This window comes from Lissotriton helveticus, chromosome 9 (assembly GCF_964261635.1).
Source record: "Lissotriton helveticus chromosome 9, aLisHel1.1, whole genome shotgun sequence".
Lineage (NCBI taxonomy): Eukaryota > Metazoa > Chordata > Amphibia > Caudata > Salamandridae > Lissotriton > Lissotriton helveticus.
Window position 1 is genome coordinate 75,087,876 of NC_136070.1, and position 24,767 is coordinate 75,112,642.

General features: G+C 42.0%; 1 protein-coding gene across 1 annotated transcript in view; it reads right to left on the reverse strand.

The window, feature by feature from the left end:
- TTBK2 (tau tubulin kinase 2) overlaps nt 1–24,767 on the reverse strand; it is a 631,485-nt gene that overhangs the window by 16,479 nt on the left and 590,239 nt on the right. Inside the window, exon 15 of the mRNA XM_078659515.1 lies at nt 13,391–14,667. Within this exon, the coding sequence (XP_078515641.1) occupies nt 13,391–14,667 (1,277 nt within the window). The remainder of the gene's footprint in view (nt 1–13,390; nt 14,668–24,767) is intronic.

A 24,767-nucleotide genomic window follows, 5' to 3' on the forward strand; every position in this document is an offset into this window, starting at 1 on the left:
TTGACTATAATGTGCATGGAAAGTTTTGGGTTGTTCCGTTAAGCAGGGGCCGAGAAAAAAGGGGTGGGGGGGTTTCCAAATCGCAAACACCACATGCATATTTCATAGGACTTCTTTAAGGAGGAATGATGCAAAAACTGCTAAACGGAATAATACCACATTTGGCAGGAAGCTAGACCTTGGTCCACAGATTGTGCTTTCTGTGATTTGGTGTAAATCAGTACAATCGTTTCTAATAGAAATTAAAGGTAAAACATATTTGATATCTAGACGTTTGGTTCAGCTCGAAAAACTTCTGTGGGAGCACCAATTTAAAAATGGAGCGTTCTGATTGATCCAGGGACCTTTTTTCCTTTGGGCCATTTCGCATAAGAAAAATGTTGCTGGCAGCAATTACAAGACTTGGGGACCTGAGTCCTGATGCAATAAATAAAAAATATATATAAGAGGGTAGGGATACCCTGCCCATCTAGGCTCCAAGGGGGGGGCCCCAGATGGGACCCCACCTCAGCCCCCGGGTCCAAAATCCTCCCAAACAATTGCCAGTTTCTGTCATGATCCCACAGGAGTCCCTTTTTAAATACAAAGGGTTCCGGGGCTGAAAAAGGCTTGGGAGGAGGAACGTGTACCCCTATCTGACTTACTGAAAGTATTTATAAAGCGCGCTTATGCCGAGGTGTCTTGGCGCTAGGTGTAAAAGATTGATATGTCTGCGCTAACATTAACCTTGTAGGAAAAGCCTGGTTTTGATAGCTTTCCTAAAGATGGTACGAGAAGGCTGGAGTCGGAGCGTTGAGGGGAGAGAATTCCATAATTTGACAGCCAAGAATGAAAAACGTTTACCTCCCCATCTGACCCTTTTTAACTTAGGAGGAAGAACCAGCCCAGTGTCCAATGACCTAAGGTAGTGCGACGGAATGTAACAGGGGAATAGTGATCGTACATCGTGCGCACCACCCCCATAAAAAGCTTTGTGTACTAGACATAAGGCTTTAAACTCCACCCGACGTCTCACCGGTAGCCAGTGGAGTTGTTTGATGGTAGCTGAAGTGGGGTGATGCCTAGGTATATTGATTGTTTATACGTCACTAGGTCGCCTATTTCCAATAAAACAAAATGTAAAATAGAAACCTCCTGTTTTCTATACACTATTACTTCTCACTTTAGTAGTATAGGTTCGTTTTACATATTCACTTGGGACACACCATCACTTTATTATTTGTATGTATGTAATATTGCAGAAGCTTTGTAAAAATTGTTTACTTATATTTACATAAACTATGCGAATTTATGATCAGATTCAAAAAGTGTATATACAGCTTCTTTCCTTGACATCCACATACCACCCACATTGCCATTGTGCTTCATACTTATCAAAAAAGATATATATTTATCCACAGGAGCCGCTGTTGTTTTCTTAAAACTTTATACCCAGGCTCCTAGTGAGTAGGGTTCCCTTGTTCCCTATCCCAGTAGGTAGGCCACACAGCACTCGGGCTGCTGCATTTTGGAGGGACTGAAGTTTGCTGAGTTGTTTAACTCCAAGAGAAAGTGGGATGAATGGGAGGATTTTGCGCAGTAGTTTAAGTGTGAAAAAGCAGGTGGAAACCACTTGATTGATCTGAGGGGCGCAAGTAAGCTCTTTATCGATGATAAAACCGAGATTTCTGGCCTTCGGTACTGGCTGTGGACATATTCCCGCTTCAGGAGGCCACCAAGACTGGTTCCAGAAGGAGGATTTCTTGCCAAATTCCAGAATCTCGGTCTTCTCAGTGTTGAGTTTTAAAAAAGTTGACATGCATTCATGCTATTACAGAGGACAGGCAGTCCCGAAACCGCTCTGCTGACGTACCAGTATTTTGGTTCAATGACACTATCACTTGCGTGTCATCGGCGTAGGATACAAGCGCCAGGCCATTGCTTTTGATTAATCTGGCCAGCGGTGTTACGTAAATATTAAATAGAGTGAGCGAGAGTGCCGAACCTTGGTGGACTCCTCCAGGGAGGGTAAACCTTTCAGATCGGACTTTCCCAGTAAATTATTTGCTCCCTGGAGTCGAGAAAAGAGGAGAGAAGGGACAAGGCCTTACCCTTGACACCCACGGACTGCAATCGATTTACTAACACTGTATGGTTTACAGTGTCGAAAGCTGCCGTGAGGTCAAGCAGTATTAAGGCCGTCCTACCCCCCTCGTCCAAAACCCTCCGTATCTCCGCAGTGGCCATAATCGGAGCTGACTCAGTTGAGTGCCGAGCTCTGAAGCCGTGCTGAGTGGAGTCAAGAATATTGTTGGCCTCAAGGTAGGCAGTTAATTCCAGATTAATGGCTTTCTCCAAGACCTTGGAAGGCAGAGGTAAACAGGAAATAGGTCGATAGTTTTTTGCCTGCAGGGGACTGAGTGAAGTTTTTTTTAGGATAGGCCTAATACAGGCCAATTTCCAGTCTTCAGGGAAAATCCCTGTACCTATTACCAGATTTAGTAGCGGGGTCAGTGAAACACCTATCTCCTCTTTTGCCAGATGTAGAATGAATGGAGGACAGGGGTCGAGAGGGGACCCCGATTTGGTTTGGGAAAGTAGATCTACCACTTGCTTTCCGTCCAGACTGGAAAATTGAGTGAGGTTACTTTGACTGGAATAACTTTACCATGTTTTCAATGGGTTAGTGCTATTAGCCTCAGCTACAGTTTGAAGTTCATCATAGACCAATTGAACCTTAGTTCGAAAAAAAGATGCCAAATTGTCCACGAAAGCTTGGTCCGGGACAAAGACAGAGGCTCTAGAGCATCGGGACAGAGCTGTTACGGTTTTAAATAATTCTTTTGGGGAGTTTGTGGTCTACAAGATCTCAGATGTAAAGTATGCTATCTTGGCTGATATTATTGCTACCTTACATTCTTTTACCGCTAGTCCATATTCGATCTTATGATCTGAACTGTAGGAGGATCGCCAGATACGCTTCTTAAGTCTGCATTTGATTTTTATTGTTTTTAGCTCCGCAGAATACCAAGGAGAGGAAACCAGTCTTTTTCTAGGCGTCTTAATAGCTACCGGGGCTAACGGATTAATTGCCTGCGTTACCCAGTTGTTAAAATCGGTAGCAGCCTGATTAGGATCTGTACTGCAGTTCAGGTGTGATTTCAGGGCCATAGTTGGCTCTTCTTGTGATATTTTCTTCCAAATCCGTGCTTTACTCGAGGGAGGTCGGATTCTACGTAATGTGTTAATGTATGAAAGATTGATCATGAAAGTAACAGCATAATGATCAGACCAGAGTAATGGCAACAAGCTGGTGACTTCGATGTGAGCACTATTGGTAAAAATACCATCCAAGGTATGGCCTGCCTGATGTCAATTAAACTTACGGTGTCTGGGTTACTCATCATCTCCAAGTGGAAATTAAAATCCCCCAACAGCGAAAGGAGCCCTCCTTAAAGCATGACTCCAAGTGAGTTTGTAGCATGGTAATAAAGGCTTGTCTAGGGCCTGGGGGTCTATTGATTAATATTCCTTGGAAGCATTCAGTGTTGTTAAGTTTCATACTTTGAGACATTGCCTCTGCGTTCAGTTGCGGCTCTAGTGTCATGGTCACCTTGTAACATGCACAATATATCAAGGCTATCCCTCCCCCTTTAGACCCCATCCTATCCTAGTTAATGACAAAGTAGTCAGATGGAACTACATAGTTCCAAGCCGGGTCACTGGAGTTATTTGCCCATGTTTCCGTTAGGAAAATCAAACCTGGATTGTCGAGTTGGATAAGGCACTCCAGGTCAGTTTTGTGTTTCATTACTGACCTGGCATTAACCAGAACGCATTTGATGGCCTTAAAATAATTAGCAGTCTGCTTTTGTAGTTGAGCATTATGGTACAAGTCCAACTTGTCCTGCCCATTAATTAGTGGTTTGATGTTATTATATTGACTGACATACCCTTAGCGTGCTGGAGTTAGAGGGACTTGACTTTACCTTACAATAATTATTAGGCTGAGTTTTAGGTATCCGAGCAGAACACTCACCAAGATTGAAACGCAAAAGCTCGTCGCGGTAGTAGGTTATCCTGGGAATTTGTGCAGGGGTCCTGGAGCTGGACGCGCTCCAGGTACCGACGGGCTTGCCTTTGGCGAGACGCCAGCGCGCCCGTATCGCGGACGCAGCATCCGGGGTTTTATAGCGGAATTCAATATTATAGCAGCAAAAACGATATAACAATTAAAAAGTCATTTTTAAAACACACAACAAGGTGAGAAACAAGTTCATTCGTGCTGCAGCCCAATCTTTACACTAGGCGCGGACGTAGAATCCGGTGTTTTATAGCGGAAGTGATGTGCAAGGGAGAGAGGAGAGGCTTGAACGCTAACCACTGCACGGGTCCGCTCTAACAGACGGGCACCGTGCTTAGCGGGACCTATCAACAACAGTAGGCAAAGGGATTCTTTCCTAACTCGCAATTCAATATTTTAGCAACAAAAACGATATAACAATTAAAAAGTCATTTTTAAAACACACGGCAAGGTGAGAAACAAGATAATTCGCGCTGCAGCCCTATCTCCATATTAATTTAACTGGGCCCGGGAGAGGGGATCCCCAGAACCAAAAAGAGCTTGGGGAGGGGACTGCCCTCCCAGTAGTTAAAGTTGCCTTGGAGGTGGGCTTCCGGGGCCTATAACAGCTCAAGGAAGGTGACGCGCGTCTCCCCCTTCCCTTATAAAATGCAGCTCCGGAGTGGGCTCCCTGGGGTTTATAATGGTTTGGGAAGACGTACTTTATGTAGAGGCCCTGGGTCATGGAGTCCCCAGGTCCATTTCAAGGGTCGTGGAGCGCGCCTGCAAGGTACTCCTTCCCCTAAGCAATGTTTTTGTCCCTAGGGGATAGAGTGCCCAGGGCTGAATACAGGTCGGGGAGGGGAAAGGGGGTGGGCACGTGCTTCCAGGTGGGTTGACCACAGGCAAGGCACTGTAGTCAACCCCTTGCTTTGCACAGCTGAAAGATGTGCGCACCTAGGGGTTTGTTTATGTATGGTAATAAACTACTACTTTATGTTAAAAAAAAACAAACTAGAAATTCACTGAAAAAAACCAAAGGTTAAAGTAACGTTATAGTTAAGTGAATAGGTCAGTGATAACAAACAAGTTACTTACCCTCGGTAACAACTTAATTGGTTGAGACTATCTAGCCGCAGATTTCTTATTTTAGAATTATCCCCAGGCATCAGACTGGATCCGGAATTTTTTTCAGGAGCAGTATTCTTGCGCGCCAGTAGGTGGCGTTTTTCAGCTCCGCGTGGCGTCATCCATGCCGGAAGTGACGTGTGCGGTACCTATATTGGTGGAACCTAAGCATGCTGACATCCGTTCCTTTCTCTCCGCGCCAGTCAACGCAGATTCGGAGAGAGCTTCCCTTCAGTCACTTTCTGACTGCTTTTACAACACTTTCTCAAAGCTATTTTGAGAATACTTCTCTTGGTGTGGCAGGGATATCCACTAGGAAGACCGGCTTCAAGCTCTGTGGCGCAGGTAATCAACAGATGTCGGTGACGGACCTGCACCTTGTATGCTTCTGGTACTTGGGACGTGACCAAGACACAAAGACCTGCACCGATTGCTCTGCTATGAAAACCAAGGCCTTGAGGGAGGGGTGCCTCATGTTCTTTGCCGCCCGACAAGCGACGCCGTAATGCTCTCAATCCAGCTGGAAAGAAAGGTCCCAGGATCGGTCGTGGAGTCAACAATCCTTGTTGCACTTCAAGTCTTCGGGTCACTCGGGTAAGTCCCACAAAAAGAAAAAAAAGTATGAAGTCGAAGAGGTCTTCAACATCACTGTGTATGTTGGCCGACAAAAAGAGGGAGCGTAGACACTCGAAGCCTGGTTTCACGGTTAAGCCAGTGCCTGCGTCGGCTCCGCGTTTTCCCAGAGCGACACTTGCCCAACTCCATGAGTTTTTTGAGGCCATGCGCCTCATATTTGAATGGCTGCTCCTGCCGGGGCGCCTTTGGGCCCCATGGGTTGATAAACATTTTTTGAGTTTGCCATGCTACTAATCTCTATCTCTACCTTGTTTCCAACCCATATTTCTCCTTGCTTTGTTTCCAATCTGTAGAAAATACTCCCTTGTCCCAGTCTGATGGTCAGACTGACCATTCTGATGGTAGACTGACTTGCCCCTGTAGAGCAGCTTTGCCAGTAGTCTTCTGGTCTATTTGCATTATCACTGGCCTGCAGTATTCCCTTTGTTGCCTGGCATTTTCTCATATTTGCCTCCAGCTTACAGTTTCTGGCTCAATTCTATGAACAGTTAGGCCTCTCGTCTCTGAAGCTAACTCACCTTAAATGAATACTTCATTTGCAGCTCAAGAATCCTTTTTACATCGATTTGTCCACCACTGAGTAGATCTAAAATCTGTTAGTTTGCTCTTTATGTAGGGTTCTTTTGTTTGTAAAATATTACGGATGGACATCTACGTATGTCACCTACTCAATTTTAGGGAACACATGGGAGCAACCTGCACATTATTAAAGTCACCTAAGGGCCAACATATTTTGTTGACAAAATGCATTATAAAAAGTCAAAGAAAAATTGTTTTAAATTTTAATACATGGTAATCAATGGTATAAGGAACCAGGCTGTTTGTGTTTCACCAAGTTAGAAGTGGTCTGCAAAGGCAACCCTTCAGGAGAAGCTGTTAGAGGTGGAGGCAGGGAAGAGCCTCATGTTATGTCATCATCCATCTGATCAAGTAGATCTCATGAGCGAAGAGTGCAAAATGCAAAATCCACCTGATCAAGTAAATCTCATGAGCGAAGAGTGCAAAATGCAAAATCCACCTGATCAAGTAAATCTCATGAGCGAAGAGTGCAAAGTGGAAAATAAAAAAATTAGAGGAAAAAACTCGGAGTTAAAACAACAAAACAGCAGTGTCAGCTTAATAGAGGCTGGGCAGAGGTGCTGACATTACTCCTCCAAAAAGTAAAGCTATATAGGCAGGCTTCGGAGTGGTCTGATCTGGCCGGATATATCCCAGAAAGATCAGAATGTGATTATGTAACACATGAGAAGAAATACTATGTACAATGCCTGGATGATTGAAAAAACATGCAAAGCTTGATGGCAAAGAACTGCTCATGCAAGGTCGAGTGGCATGCTAAGCTGCGCAAACAGGATCTAATGTCAGAGAGGTAGTACATACATGGCCCGACGACAGAGAGAGGCAGCACATACATGGACTGATGATATAGAAAGACAGCACATACAAGGCCTGATGATATAAAGACAGTGTATATTGTTTAAAACATCACTGTTAGATTCCCTCACCCTAACAATAACATTTTAAGAAGTAAGACATTTAGGTTCCCCATGTCAGGGGTGGCTTGGCAACTTAGACATGCTATATTTTGAAAATACATATCGAATGATCTTATTTTAGTAATTAATTGTGATTTGTGTGAAACTGTCTGCTTGACACAAGCAGGGAAATAGTCACTGTATGAGGTGTGCACTTGTGCTGATGACAAGAAGAGCAAATGCAATGGTTTGTGCAATTACTGTTCAGGACCTCTTCTAAAAGCCAAAGAACAGACACATGGCACAGTTGCCCCACAGTCCCGAGGACAGTGGACGAACCCAAGTGCTACTTCAAACATTTATAAAACGTAATGAGCTAACAAAAAGAGGACATAGAACCATGTAAAAGTGCTCTAGACACACAATTAGTTATAATGCTTACTAATGGAAGAATTTTAAAACCAATGTTTATAGAGATCTACATTTTGTTGAGTTTTGTTCAGTGATGAAAGGAAAATGAAAGGGAACAGCTGCATTGTTGAGAACTGTTACAATTGTGCAAAAGTAGAACGAGGAACAGTGAAAAGAAAAAGTTGCCCAATTTTAGGTTCTAAATAATCGGCTGATTTAGAAGAGGCAAACAGGGATCCTCAGTTGCGATCCAGAAAACTTGGCTCCATCTGAGCCATATGCTGTGCATGCATCAACTGTTAAACAATGAAGGCCTTTTTATCCAGATGACTTGAAGCACCCTGTCCTCGGGACCCCAGTTGAACCCTACCCAGGTAAGAGGTAAGGGGTAAGAGGGATGACACTGAAACACAAAGATGCTAAATGTGTTGCAGAAGACCCATGATCCATGGCACATCTCAGCGGTCCAGGCCAAGTTGGGAAAGAGGAGAATGCAACACTTCCTTCCTGAAGATAGGTGGGTAGAGAAGCAATCCCAAAAACTGCAAATACTGCAAGACTACAGCACTGTAGAATACAATTCACCGACTGGCCATTCAATATGACCCAGGGACAGACCCAAAGAATTTTAATGCACAGCATCAGGTCATTCTAGTTCTCTGCAACTCGGTTGCTCACTGGGTTTTCAGTACAGTAAGATACTGAATTTAATGGTAAGAGCCAAGGTTCATTTTCCAAAGAAAAGACCCAAGGACTAAACACATGCTGATTTTTTGAAGCCCCAAAGACCCAAAAGGTAGAATGGACTTTTCAGGGCTAATACACTTGATCCTTCACTGCCTCATCTGCATCGGGGAATTTAATTATGGAAATATTCTAAAACATTGTATGAACTGCAATTACGATTGATGGTATGACAAGGTCTGTCACACCTCCTCTCCTGATCTTTAAACACCACAGGGTGCCAAAACCAAAAAGGATAGGACTAAGCAATAAAGAACTCTAAAGTGAGGCATTTATGGACCAAATGGAAGGAGATAAGACATCAAATTAAGACTGTCATTTGTACAAAGCAAAGCAAACACAAGGAGATGGCTGGGTGTGAACTGGGGTGGCAAAGTGAGCTAAAGAACGATGATGGATTCAACCCAGATCTGTGACTGGGGGCGAGTGTCTGAAAAGTTTCAGCACTCTGGCCATCATCTCCTTGTGTTTGCTTTGTTCACCCTAAGTTGTCAGGGTATGTCAAGATGTGCTCCCTTTGCCACTGGATTCAAGCTAGCCTGGCTGATAAGTGTTAGCCCGAAACCGGTCCTAGGATGCTTGATTCCAGTCCAGGAAAGACCTAGCTTGGCAGTTCAGGCTGGCCTGTTTCCGTGATGAACAGGGTCAAGACTGATTTGCATATGGCTGGGTCTGAACTGGGGTGGCGAAGTGACCTAAAGAACGATGATCGATTCAACCCAGATCTGTGACTGGGGATGAGCATCTGAAAAGTTTAAGCAGTCTGTCCATCATCTCCTTGTGTTTGATTTATAGAAAACACTCATCGCAGTTTTCAGTCTCCAAAATATATATACCTTATTTGCATATTCAATTCTCAACAAGGCCAACCATACAAAGCCTGCCATACACAGACATTTTTCCAAGATGCCCCAGTTCTGTTTGATGGATTAACTAATATCAGGGTGTAGCAACACTTTAATATCCTTTCTATAAGTCACTAAAAGCACAGTTACACACACACACAATTGTTTGATTGCTTTATCAATCAAACAATCAATAGGCATGTGTAAAGCACACAGCTACCTCAGCCAGAGGTGTCCAGGTGCTACGCAGGCTACAGCAAGAGAATAGCCAACCAAACAGAAATACCCCTGCCGAAAGAGCCAGGTTTTTAGAATCTTTCTAAACTCATGTTCCGTTTCTATCTGACGCAAATGAATTGGCAGAGAGTTCCACAATCTTGTGGTCCTGACCGAGAAGGACCTGCCACATCGTCAAGTCTTGGCATATCGAGTGACGCAGAGAAGATGCTGGTAGTCGGATCTCGGAGTCGGTTCTTGTCGATATGGGCTGAGCCTTAGCTTAAGATAGACTGAGCCCATGTCCCACATGGCTCGGAAAGCGAAGGTCAGCGCCTTAAATTTTATCCTCCAAGCCACCGGGAGCCATTGTAACTGTCTCAAATGGGGGGAGATATGATGATAGAAGGGAACCCGATGAATTAGCCTCGCCGCCGCATTCTGACCCACCTGTAGTCTATGAATCAGGTAGGCTGGCAGCCCCAGATATAGACTGTTGGTGTAATCCAACTATGAGGTCACCAGAGCATGCGGCTCTCCTCCGGTGGCAAATGTAGAAAATCGATTCAGTACTAGTAGTAGGAATGGTGTTAGTAGCAGAGTAGCTGCAGTAGTAATGGAGTGGTGGCTAGCAGAAGAAAGTGAGGAAACCATAGCAAACACTAGAAAACTCTGCAGCACTGGCGAAGAATTTGGGTTTTGCTCATGACAAAATATCTAGTTAGTTATGGTTAGTAAAAGAGTGAATCGAAGCCAATGTGGAATGCTTGATCAATTATAGAATGCGCAAGGATACTTACACCAACCTCCTCTGCCAACTCACAGTAGGTTTTGATGCGTAAAACAACTCATTTTAAAAGTGGTGCCTATTAATCAATTTTCCCCTGCTTGGATCAGCAAACACTGTGAAATATTGATCGATCCCCTCTAGCGCTGTGTTGCAGTTTAGTCAATTACATTTCTTTATCTTAGAGAGTCGAGAGGGAAAGAAGATTGGTAAATTAATCTTTTGAAACAGAAATCCCTTGATAAGACTTGCTGGAAGTACTGGTCTTCATAGCTCACAATAGTAATTGGCAAGAGTGGATTAACTGGAAGGGAGCCATAACAAGAAATGTAGCACCATGTTGAGGGTGCAAGTGGGAACAATAAGCAACTTTGTTGGAAACATGTTGCCTTTAGAAATGCTAACACTGTTTGAAATGAAACATAAGCCTATTCAAACATTCTCTTAAGGAACTGGTTGCCACATAATCTTTAACCATATAACATTACGGGTTCTCAGGCTACTGACACTTTAGGACTGCCCGTTTAGTCTTCAGACTAAGACATTATGTTGGTTCTCTTACCCCCTGCAAAAACTATAAACCTCTTCCAGCAGCTGGAGCAATTCACTTTTGAAAATGGCCAGCTTTTTGGACAAGTCACTTTTCTGGTATATCATCCATTCAACAGCTAGATCAAGTGGGACAATCTATTCTTCTGTCTTCTCACTTTTTTGAATGCATATGATGGTTTCTCAAAAATCGCTAAGATGAGAATATTAGCAAGTACACCGTCTATAACGGGGTTCTCCAGTGGATAGCTGGACAGCCACTGATAGCTCAACAACTGTCAATATTCAGGATCTTACAGACTGCCCACATTGTTTTACTTCACTTGAGTGCGGATCTAGAAGAGAAAGAATTCCTCTAATTCCACATTGGGCGGGTAAGAGAGATGATACTGAAACACAAAGATGCTGAATGTGTTGCAGCAGACCCATGATTCATAGCAAATTCCAAAGTCAAGGCCAAGTTAGGAAAGAGGAGAATGCACACAGCAACATTGGGTTTTTGAGGTCAAGTGGATGGAGCATCAATCCCAAAAACTAGCACTGATGAAATGGCAAAATCAGATAAACATAGTTAAGTACTAATGCAGCCCTATTTACAATACAGTACACGGATTGGCTGTTCAATATGTAATGTAACGTGCACTTGTATAGCGCTACTGTCACCCTAAGGGTATCCTGGCCCCAGGGCAGACCTAAAGAATTAGGTATTTCCGGTTGTGTGCAACTCAGGTGCTAACTGGGTTTTCAGAATGGTAAGATCCTTAATTTAATGGTGAGATTCTAGGTTGCTTTTCCAAAGAAAGGACCACAGAGCCCAGTACAGTGCATGATTCAGAGGGTCTGGAAAATAGTAATGCTGCCTCATGCGTATGGAAGGAGATAGCACTGATGCGCTACAGACTCGGATAGTGATAGCTAGCCAAACCAATGGCAAAGCCACATGCTTGAACACGTATACAGGGACCGACAGCTGACAGGTTACTAAGCTGACCTGCGTTGCTAGTCACACTTTATGTATGAGCACAGTGCTGGGAAGAAGAGCGGAGTAATAGAAGTGCAGGGCTGTAGACGCCTGAGTGAGCTTAATGAAGAGCACAATCTGAAGACCTTGTCTCAGGTGGTATTACTCTAACAGCTATTATATTTGTTAGTAGTTCAGGATAAAGTTAATTGATCAGCAGTAGCTCTCACTACAGCAGAGGATGGAGGCCGCTGCTTTATGACTTTATTCCATGTAACGACCCCGAACTTTCTGGTGGGGAAATTAAATGGCCATTCACAAATATATTCATGCTGTGAAAGTTTTCCATTGCTGTATGCTAATTCTGATTTGCATGCATAGACTGTATTTATGAATACAAATTTACTACATTAATAATTTATCATTATTTGGCTCCACTCAGCTATATGTAAACGCCTGCTAATCAATTTATCATGTGTAAGAATAACTGTATCACATTGTTCTTTTAAATTCTGTAATTTTCCCAATACTACATGACTGAATTCTGAACAATGGAATGATATAGGGTACACTCAGCAATGCTCACATACAGAGAGGTATGAAAGGGTGTACATTTCCACTAAATCGTCAGATATTTAAAAGCAGGCTCATTGGCTCTTAATAAAACTGTTAGGTATTTTCTATTTGTTTCCATTTTTAATTTTCGCTGGTGCTAACTTGGTTCTAATATTTACTATAGCATTGTCTAGGATAGCATGAAATAAAAAATAATGTACAATATAATTACAATTGTGGTTGCCTTCCACTTCTCAGGGCAAAGTGTGAACTCCACAGTTCTAAATGTACCCTGCAGAGTTCCTGCCAGGTCTGAGGGCATGTCAGTTCTCATCTATCCCTGTGACCTGTGCCCACAGCAGGTTATTTTTCTCACTCTGGATTCACAGTCTTGCTACAATGTTCTGAGGGCTAAGGCAAATCTAAACAGGTGGACTAGGAGCTCTTTTGGCAGGCATCTGTGGGCTCAAGTAAGGCTTTGCTGAAGGATAACAGGAGAGTGCTTTCAGAAAATGATTCAAGGATGAACTTGTACTGCTGTTTAACCATAGGTGATTCTGAAACCGTAAGGGTGTTTTTCGCCATTCCCAAGAATTTCTGACAAGGTGCCAAAGTCATCTCCTGGTACCTCAACAGTGAAACCTAAAACAAAACCCACACAATTACAAATACTGACTTTAAACAAAAAAAGCCACTTCCAATATTGATTGGAAGTGGCTTTTTTTAAAGGTGTTTCCTGCAAATGGGTGTAGAGTTGAGGTGGGTGTTATATCGTAAGTGTATACCTTTGAAATCTCTGTCTGTGGTTGAGTCAATTTGTTTACATCATTTCTTCAGACCTTTAGACCACACATTCTTGGAGCAAATACAAAATCATGGAAACGGTGAACAACTAAAACCTGCACCAAATTAAATATTTATACACATAGCTCTTCTCTCCCACTTAAGCATAAACATCTTTTTTTTTTAAGCAAACATGGATGACATTATGTACTCCTTTTGAAAATCAAGAAATAGCAAGCATCTCTCCAAATATCTTACCTGGCTTCTACCCCAGGACGAGTCGGTGGTTTGCCTGGAGGGGGACGAGGGAAGAACTGCGCTCCAGCAGAATTGCCCACTTGGTCACTGCTAGTCCAGGACACTGGTCTTGGAATTTTACTCTTTCTGGACTGAGGGCTGCCCGGTGACAAGGACACATCCTCAGCCTGCCTGCCATTGAGTTCTGCTGACAATCTTGAACATGAATGCATCTCCTCTTCAGACAATGGTACACCTGCTGGAGGCGTCTTTTCTTGCAGTGACTTGTCCGAGGCACTTGGGAGGTCACCAAGGAAAGATTTTAACTGTCTTTTTTCACCAAGTAACCTAGCTAAGTCTGTCTGGTGAGCCTTTTTCTGGAGAAGTTTCTCTTTTGCAGAAACTGGAGAGGAAGACTCAGATGCTGAATCGATCTCTTGTGCTAAAACTGGGATACGGCTGTGTCTTACTGAAAAGGGTGACCGTATAGAGTCCTTCTTCAGCTGTAGTGAACTATCATTCTCAGAAGGGCAGTGAAAGAAATCTCCATTTTGCTGAACATGCTGCTGGTGCTCTCCTCTGTCTTGCAGTGGAGTACCCTGGTCCTTATGCTCACCTGGAAACTTATCATCAAATGCCTCACTACTGTCATGGAAGCCATTCTCGTGCACTGCCACTACTTCTCCTTCTGATAAAACAGCATGACTGCTAAGGACTCCTGTTTCAGATGCTTCAACATTCACTTGCTTCTGGGCTTCATGATCAGACCTATTATTTGGCACCAAATAGCATGTCCTTGGCATGGAATCTTCACCCAATCTGCTGGCAGCTGTGGACTCCACCTCTATACATTTGAAGTGTTCTAGGGAAGCTGAACTCTCTATTAAATATTGGCTTTCATTTTGATTCTCAATGGCACTCTCCGACATTGGGTTGTTCATTTCAGGTTCCAATGGAGTTTTCTGATGTTCTTTTTCCAGCTTCGGCTCACTGCTCAGATCAAGTAACACTTTTTGGCCACCATTTTCGTTTTTGACACATTCGACTGCCTGAGCTTCCTTTTGCAGCATCTCCGGGTTGAGTCTGTTAAACTGAAGCACCAAGTCTGACTTCCTGGCACTGCTTGGCAGAGCGGCCTCAGATGACACAAAGCCTGCCAGTTGTTCCTGAGGAGATGCAAGCTCTACAGTAAGCTCCATGGGTTGAAACTCACGGTCTTTCTTCTCCATATGCAAGCCATAATGAAAGCTTTCAGAAGCAGACTGTGTAGACATCACCGAAGGTCTTGGTATGGTCATCTACAATGATAAAAGAGGAATGCACATTAATTCGCGAAGGAATAAACAGAAGTACAGTATCGTATCTTCCACGCATTCAGTACCTGCGCCAATTGAAGTGGCACAGTTCACCGAACACTCAGATTCATTAAGCATCTGAGTAACTAATCCATTTATGAACTGTAGGTTCTTGAAACTGGCCACAAAACATGTAAATAAATATAAATTGCTTTCGGGCACTAAAAAACATAATGGCAACAACCTAAAATTATTTACTATTTCAAGCTAAAGCTATCCAGACGTTATCTTATGAAAGTATATTTGAAGGAACAGTTTCAGGGATAATTAAGTGGCAATGCGGTACACCCATTCATCAAGATTTATTTATTTAAGGTATTTATAAAGTGAGGCCCTAGCCACTGCGGCGTTTTGACAAACCATTATAGAGACATAATACATCAGAACACAACAGAGGAGTAGAGGTACCAAATGAACTGGAAGGGCTCAGGAAAGATACGGAAGCTGGAGTTTAAGAAGGGCATTTTGATCTTGTTGTGGAAGGTAAGTAGTTCAAGGGTGGTTCTTATACATTTATTCTCAACGTTTACGTGCTATGCATGAGAAGGAATGTCTTGCAGTTTTGCTTTTATTTTGTTTAGCAGTAGGAAGCTATAAGAAATGTCGTTCTGTCCCACTTGTTTATTTCTTAGGGCTCCAGATGTGTCCAGGTTGTAATTTAGGTATGACACAATCTCTGTGTGAACAACTTAGTAAGCTATAGAGAGAGTTTTGAAGGTTACACATGTTTATAAAGGGTACAAGTAGAGTTGCTCAAGAGACAGCATAACATGGTTCATGTTTCTGGAGTTTGCTACCAACTAAGCTGTGGAATAAAGAGTAGCTTTGAGAGGGTGAGATAGATGATTTAAGAAGACAAAGTAGGATACTGTTCCTCTGTCAGTGAGAGAACTATTCCTTCTACTGCAGGTCTTCTGGCAATATGGACCTTTTCATTTTAAGAAGGTACATTGCCCCTTTTTTAAGATTTATGATGTGAAATATTAAGATTAAATAAACATTTATTTCATCAGTGTCAATGTGATTTTTTTTAAACATCAATTATAAAGGTAAATTGATATTATAGGGAACATATATGTGAATGGCTGTTTAGGTGGCAGAAATGTTAAGTGTTGAGGGAATGAGTTAATGCTTCAATGCCCAACTTAAAACAAGAACTGTGCTCCATTTGAGCACAATGTAACACAGAATACTATGCATATGGCAGTCATACAGACCTATAGATCCTTCCTCTATGAATAGCTTAATCCGTAGGACTAACGGGGAGAAGCATATGTTACAAGTAACACTATCTAGTCTATGCCTACCATGTACAACTAAAAAGTCAAACATAAGGACACGTGTCCTAACAGCATGTTTTCTCAGTGTCAAAGCGTGACATCTATTTAGCTCAGCCACACTGAACAGCACGTTCTTGACTGTAATGCAATACATACACAACACTTTTACAAGATGTATACATGTAAACAATGTGAAACTCACGGATGTGAGGTAGACTCCTGTGTTATGTGCATTGTCTCTTAGTTTGAGAGTCAGCCCTGAGGGCTCAATGACTCAAGTTTCAGTTCGGCTTCAGAAGACTTGAACATTGTCTTCGTAAATTCCCACTTGACACTCAGCCCATGGAGGGAGTAACCTTCAATAAAATGTCATAGGAGGCTATCTGTAAGTAGTGCTTTACTTCTAAAGCGGAGGACAGTCTGATAAATATGAGGCTGGTAGATGGCAGCCAGATGTCTCTTTTGGATCAAAACGTGTGTGTGATAACAGTGAACCTTCTTAAGGCACATATACTCGAATGGACAACACATCGTCCGAAGTCTTGTCAAAACATCCATATGCAAAAGCCCAGTTCTGTGCAGTCTAAAGAATCTGTAAATTATTACAAACATCAGACACTGATGTTTCTATTTGACTGACCAACATGGCAATTGGATATACAGTAAGAAATGCCTAGATTTACACTGATCCTGGACTGGCTTAGCTGTTTATAAGATAGTGGATTTCCTTTGGTAGCCCTTGGATACTGAATACTATATTTGTCTTCCCTGACCTTTGGACTGTGCATATGTCTTATATGGCACAGGTGTACTAAACTGCTAAGACAGCCTTGAAATATGGGTTGGTATATATGGTGATAGGAAGTTGAATTTGACTTAGAAGGTCTTCAGATATTAGATGGGTTTAGATAATCATCAGTATGTAAAAGGCAGTCAGAAATGTCTTGGAAGACAAATGCTAAAGACCAGAACAATGAACCCAATTGCTAAAAGTTACTATATGAAAACATCGACTTGAAGGCACACACTGCAGGTTGAAAAGTATTGATGTCTCTGTGCCTGACCTCGTTTCAATAAAGACTTTATGGTCCGGTTCAAATTTATTTGGTACATCCTCCATGTATTCAAGGATTTGTGGCACCTCCTGCATTCAGTGTCAATGTATATACATAGCAAATCACAACTCACATATACAACAGGGGTATTGTAAGAGTTAGTAGAGTTGGGAATAAAGCTCATAGTATAAATATCAAAACTGCAGAAAGCACTTTCATTGCTATTACGTTTCTGGAGGGTGCAGAAAAGACAAACTGAAAGGGCTACATGAGGACAAGGATACCAACCTTGTGCCTTAAAGACTATCACTATTAGGCTAGGTACTGGAACTGGTACCATTGGTATCTGAACTATATAAATAACCTATGCAAAGCACTGCATGTTGTCAGTGATAAGTCAGTAAGTATATACCTTTGCACTCTGGGGTCTTTGTGAATTTAGAAATTGAAGATCTTTGTTAGTATTGCTTACTAGTTAAAATATGGGTTCTTTTTAACATCGGGTCTGCTAAATACAACACGCTCATGAAAAGGAGTTCCCTTGTTTTGTGCATGGCCAGAGAGATGGATTTTAATGTTACACAAAGAAATGTAAATTAAATAAAAAGTCTGTAACAATTAAACATTTAGGAGCAACTGTACATTTTCCAATAATTGTATTCACAAACAGAGATGATCTAATAAACTTCATGAGAAAGGTAACTGTGTAATGGGGTGATGTAAACATCAGGTGGTGCTTCTTCCAACTAAGGTACAACAAAGAACAGTTGCCAGAGTGCTGGCTAAGCTGCAGTTTTAAGGCACTCATAAGAAAAAGCGAAACTACATTTTCGTTTTTTCGCCAGGGATGGTCACAGCAGGAAATGTCAATCTACCACATACAAAGATCTTCTAATTTCCTGAACGAATTAACCATCTAAAGAGGACCGTATTTACATTGTGCTCTCGGGCTGATCTTCTAACCATTTACACCACTATTGTTTTTATAAATCTTGGGATATGAAGCAATAAAGTTCTCCGACCTTCCCTTTAATAATAAACAATCTCTCTAGTATTATTCTCAATGCACAAGCTGCTTCGTAGGCTTCCATTGCTAGAAGGTTAAACTGTTCTCAGGCTCCACGTTGCTAATCAAATAGAACCCAAGTTTCCAGAAAAGGTGCAAGGAAAATGGTGGAGGAGAATTCAGCAGGGTAGCAGCAATGCACATCAATATGTTGTCCTTTTCATCAGTTTATTATGCGAAAGATAATGTCATCCTCAAGGCACAACAACCAATGGCATCAAACAATTGCCACTCAATTAACTACAGTTACACTAAAATGTAACGCCTCTTTAAAAAAAAACACACAAAATACTCTGTTCACCATCAGCATACATTAAATGCCATGTGTCATTTATTCTAATTAAAGAGGCAAAGGATAAGTTGACAAGGAAAAAAGGCTGCACTTTGGCGGGCTTCAAAGGGCGTCAAGCTATAAGAGGCAGAAACTGGCCTTATGATCTTCCTCCTCCATCTCAGAGCCTTACCGATTTTCTGTCTCTTACAAATGACCATAGACAATATTGGTGTAAATGCCAACGGATTTAGTAATGTTTGCAATGCTTGCTATCATGAATGTGGCTGTTTTCACACCCATGAAGTATTACCACCATTCAGGACAAAAACCTGATTGTACCTCCAATAACTAGATATTGGTCACCTGCGCTTCCATAATTCTTGCAACAAATGGTAACCAGGAGTTAAGCTTAAAACAGTTTGCATTTAGCGTAACAGCTGCTGGTGTTTTAGGGAAAAGACCACATCGCCTCTTTGCAAAAAAGACATTAATAATGCAGCAAATATATCTTCAGTGCCACTACATTCGTCGTGGCCACAGACGCCGGCCATGCACCTCGATGGGTGCATTACAACGGCTACATCCACCCCAACTTGTTCTCACACAAAAGCAAATTTGCTGAATTAATGTTCTTGTAATAGTTATTTATAGAAAATCTACCAAATGGAGCACTCCATTCTCAGCAATTTTCTGATATCTGCCGATTTTTAGGGTAGAGTATATTTTCAAATACAGACCCATTTATCATCATCTCGTTCAATACTCCTCATCAATACTCCTCATAAAAAGATGTGTTTGTTCCCCCCCCCCCTTTTTTTTCCTTTTCTCTTTTCTCTCTTTTTTCTCTCTTTTCTTCTTTCCACTCATGTATAAGCCTCTTCCCTGTATGTAAAATTATATTTTTATATATACAATAAAGAATTTCGGAAATAAAAAAGATGTGTTTGTTACTAATTTATGCCCTCTAATTTGCTTTCAACTGTATATGTTTTCTCCAAATATACACTTAGATTACAACCAGGTGTATGTGTTGTCACCATCAGGAGAAGCAACAGAACACAAACTTGGAAAGATGGAGAGAATATGTAGGCTATTGTGAAAATGACACTGCAATTTACTGTTCGATGGCTAAACAAGCAAACTCACAGCTGGTATAGATCTCGAAGGGTGGTTTTGGTTGGTTTCCATTCCAAAGTCCTTAACAAACATTTGGATTACCTGGATGTCACATCAGAACTATATGTAATCCAAAAAATCTTGCCAGGCAACAATAAAGGCACACTGTGGCCAGATGCTCCCTATTTGATGCACGTCTAGGCAAGATATATATATATATATATATATATATATATATATTGTAAACACCGGAATCCCCCAATCCTCGGGATACACCTTCAACGAGAGCACACAGAGCCAGTATCTCGTGGTTAAGCCAGATTTATTAGAATTTCTCTGCAAAAGCAATGAGCTCACAAACGCGTTTCGGCGTTGCCGCCTTCGTCAGTGTGAGCGCGCGTTGGCATTACACCATTTTTTAAACACCAGCACAGTAATCATCTGTCACGTGTTGATCACTCAACAACACAAAAGAAGGCACATGAAGTTCGCCGAAAATTACACGGCGGCCATCTTATAATGGTAACAAAAAAAATTGTATGGAACCAAATTATAAGACGATATCCATAATACCTTGGATAACGCTGTATGAAAATAACATTCAAATTATTTATATGTTAAATTCAAGCTATTTACAGATCAATTAGAGAAGTATTGCAAATTCATTCATTCTCTTTGAATACATTTCAACTCATAATATAAAGTATACTATGTGTGTCACATAAGTAGGTTCTGATTACACCTTAGATGCCTTCTCAACTCATATTAAACCATACATCGGTATACTCAGGAAAGGTTCACACATCAAAATTTCACGTGCGTAACCTGCACCGTTGTCATGCCCTGAATGGGCTAAGAATCATAACAAATTCATTCACAAAATATATTTACAGTGTAATGGAGAGAAGTAAGCATTCCTCAATGAATATATACAACATCCAGGATCCAAAATTCTAAGAAAACAACACCTAGAGTAAGGTGGGGTGATTAGATATGTGTCCACATCTCTTCCTCATTATTCATCCCACCCGGGGCCTTGGTCTGAAGCTGGATAATGAATCTTGATTCCAAGGTTCTCAATTTTTTCACCCAATTGCCCCCTCTCTCTGTTCTGACCAACTGATCCAGTATGAAATATGTCAGTAGGTTGCTGTTGCTATTGTGTTTCTGCTCGAAGTGACGTGCTACAGGGTAATTGGGGTCTTTTGTTGTAATCGCCCTCATATGTTCGAGAACCCTCAATTTAGTAGCTTTTATAGTGCTGCCTATATATTTCAGTCCACAGGGACAAATCAAGCAGTACACTGTGTAGTCAGAATTGCAGTTGAGTAATTTGGTGATCTTACTCTTTGTAAAAAAAAAAAAAATATATATATATATATATATATATATATATATATATATATATATATATATATATATATATATATATATATATATCTAGTTACTCATATCATACATATGTAGTCTGCTTGTACACAGCAATCTTCTGAATGTGTCTGAAGTATCATTTGGAAAGTGTAGGTTTGAGTTCATTTTCAGAAATTCCTTACTCAGAAATGAATCACAATACAAAACAAATAAGGTACTTCCCTTAGAATGCTCTTTCAGATGGATACTCTATCTAATCACAAATTCCTCATTTTAGAATAATCTTCAGGCGCCAGATTGAATTTGTAATCTTTTCTCCAGCAATGCTACTGTTCGCCACTAGTAGTTGCTGTGCAGCTCTGCGCTGGCTTCACACCGCCGTGCAAGTGGCAGAGCCGCACAAGCACCACCTTTTCACACAGACGTTAGCTTCTTGTCTTTTCCATATCCACGATCTAAGATGCAGAGCATGAACAGTTGCTGGTACCAGTTTGCTAATTCCTAATTTGGGACTTTTCTAGAAGGTAAAAAGAGACCACTTTACACAACAGGAAGATTGGAGGCCAGTGAGGAATCTGCAGTCAGACAGAAAGAGCATAATCGAAGGTAAGTAATTTGTTCTTCCAATGGATACTTCTAACCAAAAATTACCAAAGCAGTACCTAACCAGGTGGAGGGTCTATAGAGTTACGGAAGTAAAGCTTTGTGAATGTATGCACTGACACCCACTTTGCAGCCAAGCACTCTGTGTGCCAACACAGTGACAGTAGTCTCAGAGATGGGAGATGGGCTCGCAGAGCTTCAAGAGGCTGCTTCTTGGCCAGTGTGTAGCAGATCCTAATGCAGAGGACAATCTACCTTGACAAGGCCCTCTTCTGCACAGTCCTTCCACTGTTTATGCCAGAGAACTCCACAAAAAGCTGATCATCCACAAGGCATGCTTGGTACATTTCTATAGTGCAACTGTGACCTAAAAGGTATCATGGCACTGAGAGGTAAGAGACTAATGGCACCATCATAGTAGCAGTAGGCATCTATTGCGAATAGAGCCAGTTTTTTATGGCTTTCGTAAAAGAAAAGCAATTATGGGTCTTGCACAAGGATAGGGGGATTGAATTTGAGCGGGAGACCACTCCAAGAATGACTGGGGGGCACCAGGCAGCCCGGCTGTAAGATGGCTGCCATGTAGTGAGGCTCTGCGGGCTGGAACAGTTATTTTTCATTTATCTGCGCCCATCGGAGAGGTTGGAGGTGGCCGAGCTGTGGAGAGGCTTCCGCTGTTGGAGTGCAATATCATCGGTGGAGCATGCGCGGTTATACAATGGCGCCATTGCTGCCTGTGAGTTGGATGCTGGGCCGTTTGCAAGTCCCTACAGCACACTGGGTGAGTGCGGCTTCACCAGCCGAGTGTGAGGTGGGCAAGGTGGATGGCGTAGGATGGCTGAGGAGTTGCGGTCCGCTGAGACGGCTGGTGACAGGCTGGACAGTACCTGTGAGTGAGATCGACACGCTCCAGGACAGATTGTTGCTGGTGCTGAGACTGGGTTCAGAGACTGCCGGCGGAGCTGAGCCTAAAACAGGCGGAAGACTAGACTGCAGGACGGCGTCGTACTACGGGGGCTCTCTTGTATGAAGCAGTGACCGTGGAGGCGGGCAGAGGTGCCCTGCAGTGTTGACTGTTGCGTTAGCCCGCCCTCGATCCTGTACCGGGCCCCCTCTGCAGTAAGGAAAGGGGTACATGGGCCTGTGGAGGCCAGGGAGCCAAAAAACTGGCTGGAGATGCTGCTACATTATGAGATTGAATGCCGGCCCCCTTGAAGATAAGAATCCATGATTCACGAATGGTGCGTGGAGCTGCTCTACCATGCTCCACCGTGTGTTTAGGCCTAGTGAGGAACTCCCGTGGGAGCACTGTGTAAGACACAGTGGAGAGGGAGAGCTGCTGGGGCCGGAAAGGCTGCATTTCCTGGGAGTCTGATGTTGAGTGGCAGAAGGAGGCGACCCTGAGCACCCGCTATCTGGAGTGGGGTCAGCGGGGATTGTGGACTTCCAGCAGGGCTGGGCCTCGGCGCACACCATGCCCTACCAAGGGAAAACGGTATCCTTTTATCCAGATTTTATGCTTACTCTTCAGTCTGCACAGCGCTCATTCACCCTGTGAAAGGTATCCTTAAAAAAACAGTAACCAAGTACTCCCTGCTCTATACCGCGAAGCTGCAGATCTTTCATGCTAGTTAGACTATATTTTATGGATCCAAAGGCGGCTTCAAAATTTGTGAAGGGCTTACCCCTGGCCAGGATTGAATCAGCACAGACCGAGGCTGATGAGGAAACAGGCCGTACCAGTAATCAGCACTAACAAATTCCCTTTTCACTTATGTTTACTAACCATAAGAGATGCTGTTTACAAAACGGTAGTAAAAAGGACCAACCTATTACCTAGAAGACACAATTCTGTGAAATGCAATTAAAAAACCAATTCTATAAGTTAAAATAAAAACAATAAAAACAAGGGGACATTAAATTACAGTAGTTCTAAATAATAATAATGAAAAGCCACTTTTCACATGACTGTATAGGCATATATTTTATTCTTTAACAATTAAAATCCCATTGATACACTGAAGAAATGTATACAGAATCACAATTACATTCTATCAATGTGAGGTAGATTGCAAAAAGTGCATGTGCATGTATTTAAAATCTTGGACATAACACACTACTGCAAAGAACTCATATATATATATATATATATATATATATATATATATATATATATATATAAATATATATGTATATGTCATTCATATTGCAACAAAAACAATAGAAATCAATTATCACAAACTTGTATAGAAGAAACATAACAAATTAATCAAAACGGTTGTTCAAAACCAAACTACTTAAGAGCTATCTGCATCAGAACTGTTGACGCAGCGTTTCGGTGAAAAATACAACTCTCATCATCTTCTTCAGGACAGATTTAAAGTGTTTCATAATGATCACTGTTTTGAACAGGATAAATCCTTCTTGGACGGAGCAAAAGCCTAAATGGCATCCGTTGTATATTAAAGCCAGTAAAAATCTTGGTTGGAGCAGTGTGCTTTCCAAAGATTTTATAAAATTACAAGCCAACTGGTCAATGCAGAGTGGTTTAGAATTTGGAGGTCTGCTAGCGGATTCATGTCAATCTTCCGTCTACAAGTTATCCTAGTAACACGGACCAGGCTATAATAAAACTCAGAACTCTATTTCTGAATAAAGATGATAACTGAACCATGCGAGTACCCTCAAGTTGCTTTTAGCAATCTATGTAATTGACTGGATATTACTTGGTATCAAATTGGGACTCTTCCGTATTAGGGGCCTCCACATACAATCCGAGGTCATAGAGGTACCAGTGATAATGACTAAGGATATAAGTGACAACACTTATTTATTTAAACAGTTTTATATAGTGCTGGCTAGACCTAAAGGTATCCGAGCACTTTACAAGCGTTGGGGAGAAAAAAAATTACAGTATAACATTATTACGTGGAGGTAAGATGCAAGACAATGATAATAATAACAATATGTCAATGACCATAATTACATTAACACGAAAATAAGGAATACATTTAGGCAATAACCGATCTTGAATAATTAAGCTAGCTTGGGTGATCAGGGCTGAGGCGGTGAAAGTGTGGGGGTATGGAGGAAGTGAGGCGTGTGATGGGAGAGGTGCAAACATGAAGGCGTAGGCAGTGATTGAAAGAGAACTAGTAGGGGGAGGGTGGGAGTATAGGAAAGGAACAGAAGAGGGGGGTAGTAAGTTAGGTCTGAAGTGGCGGGAACATAGCACCATGATGGGCAGGTTTAGAAACCCAGATTGGTGGCAGGATTAA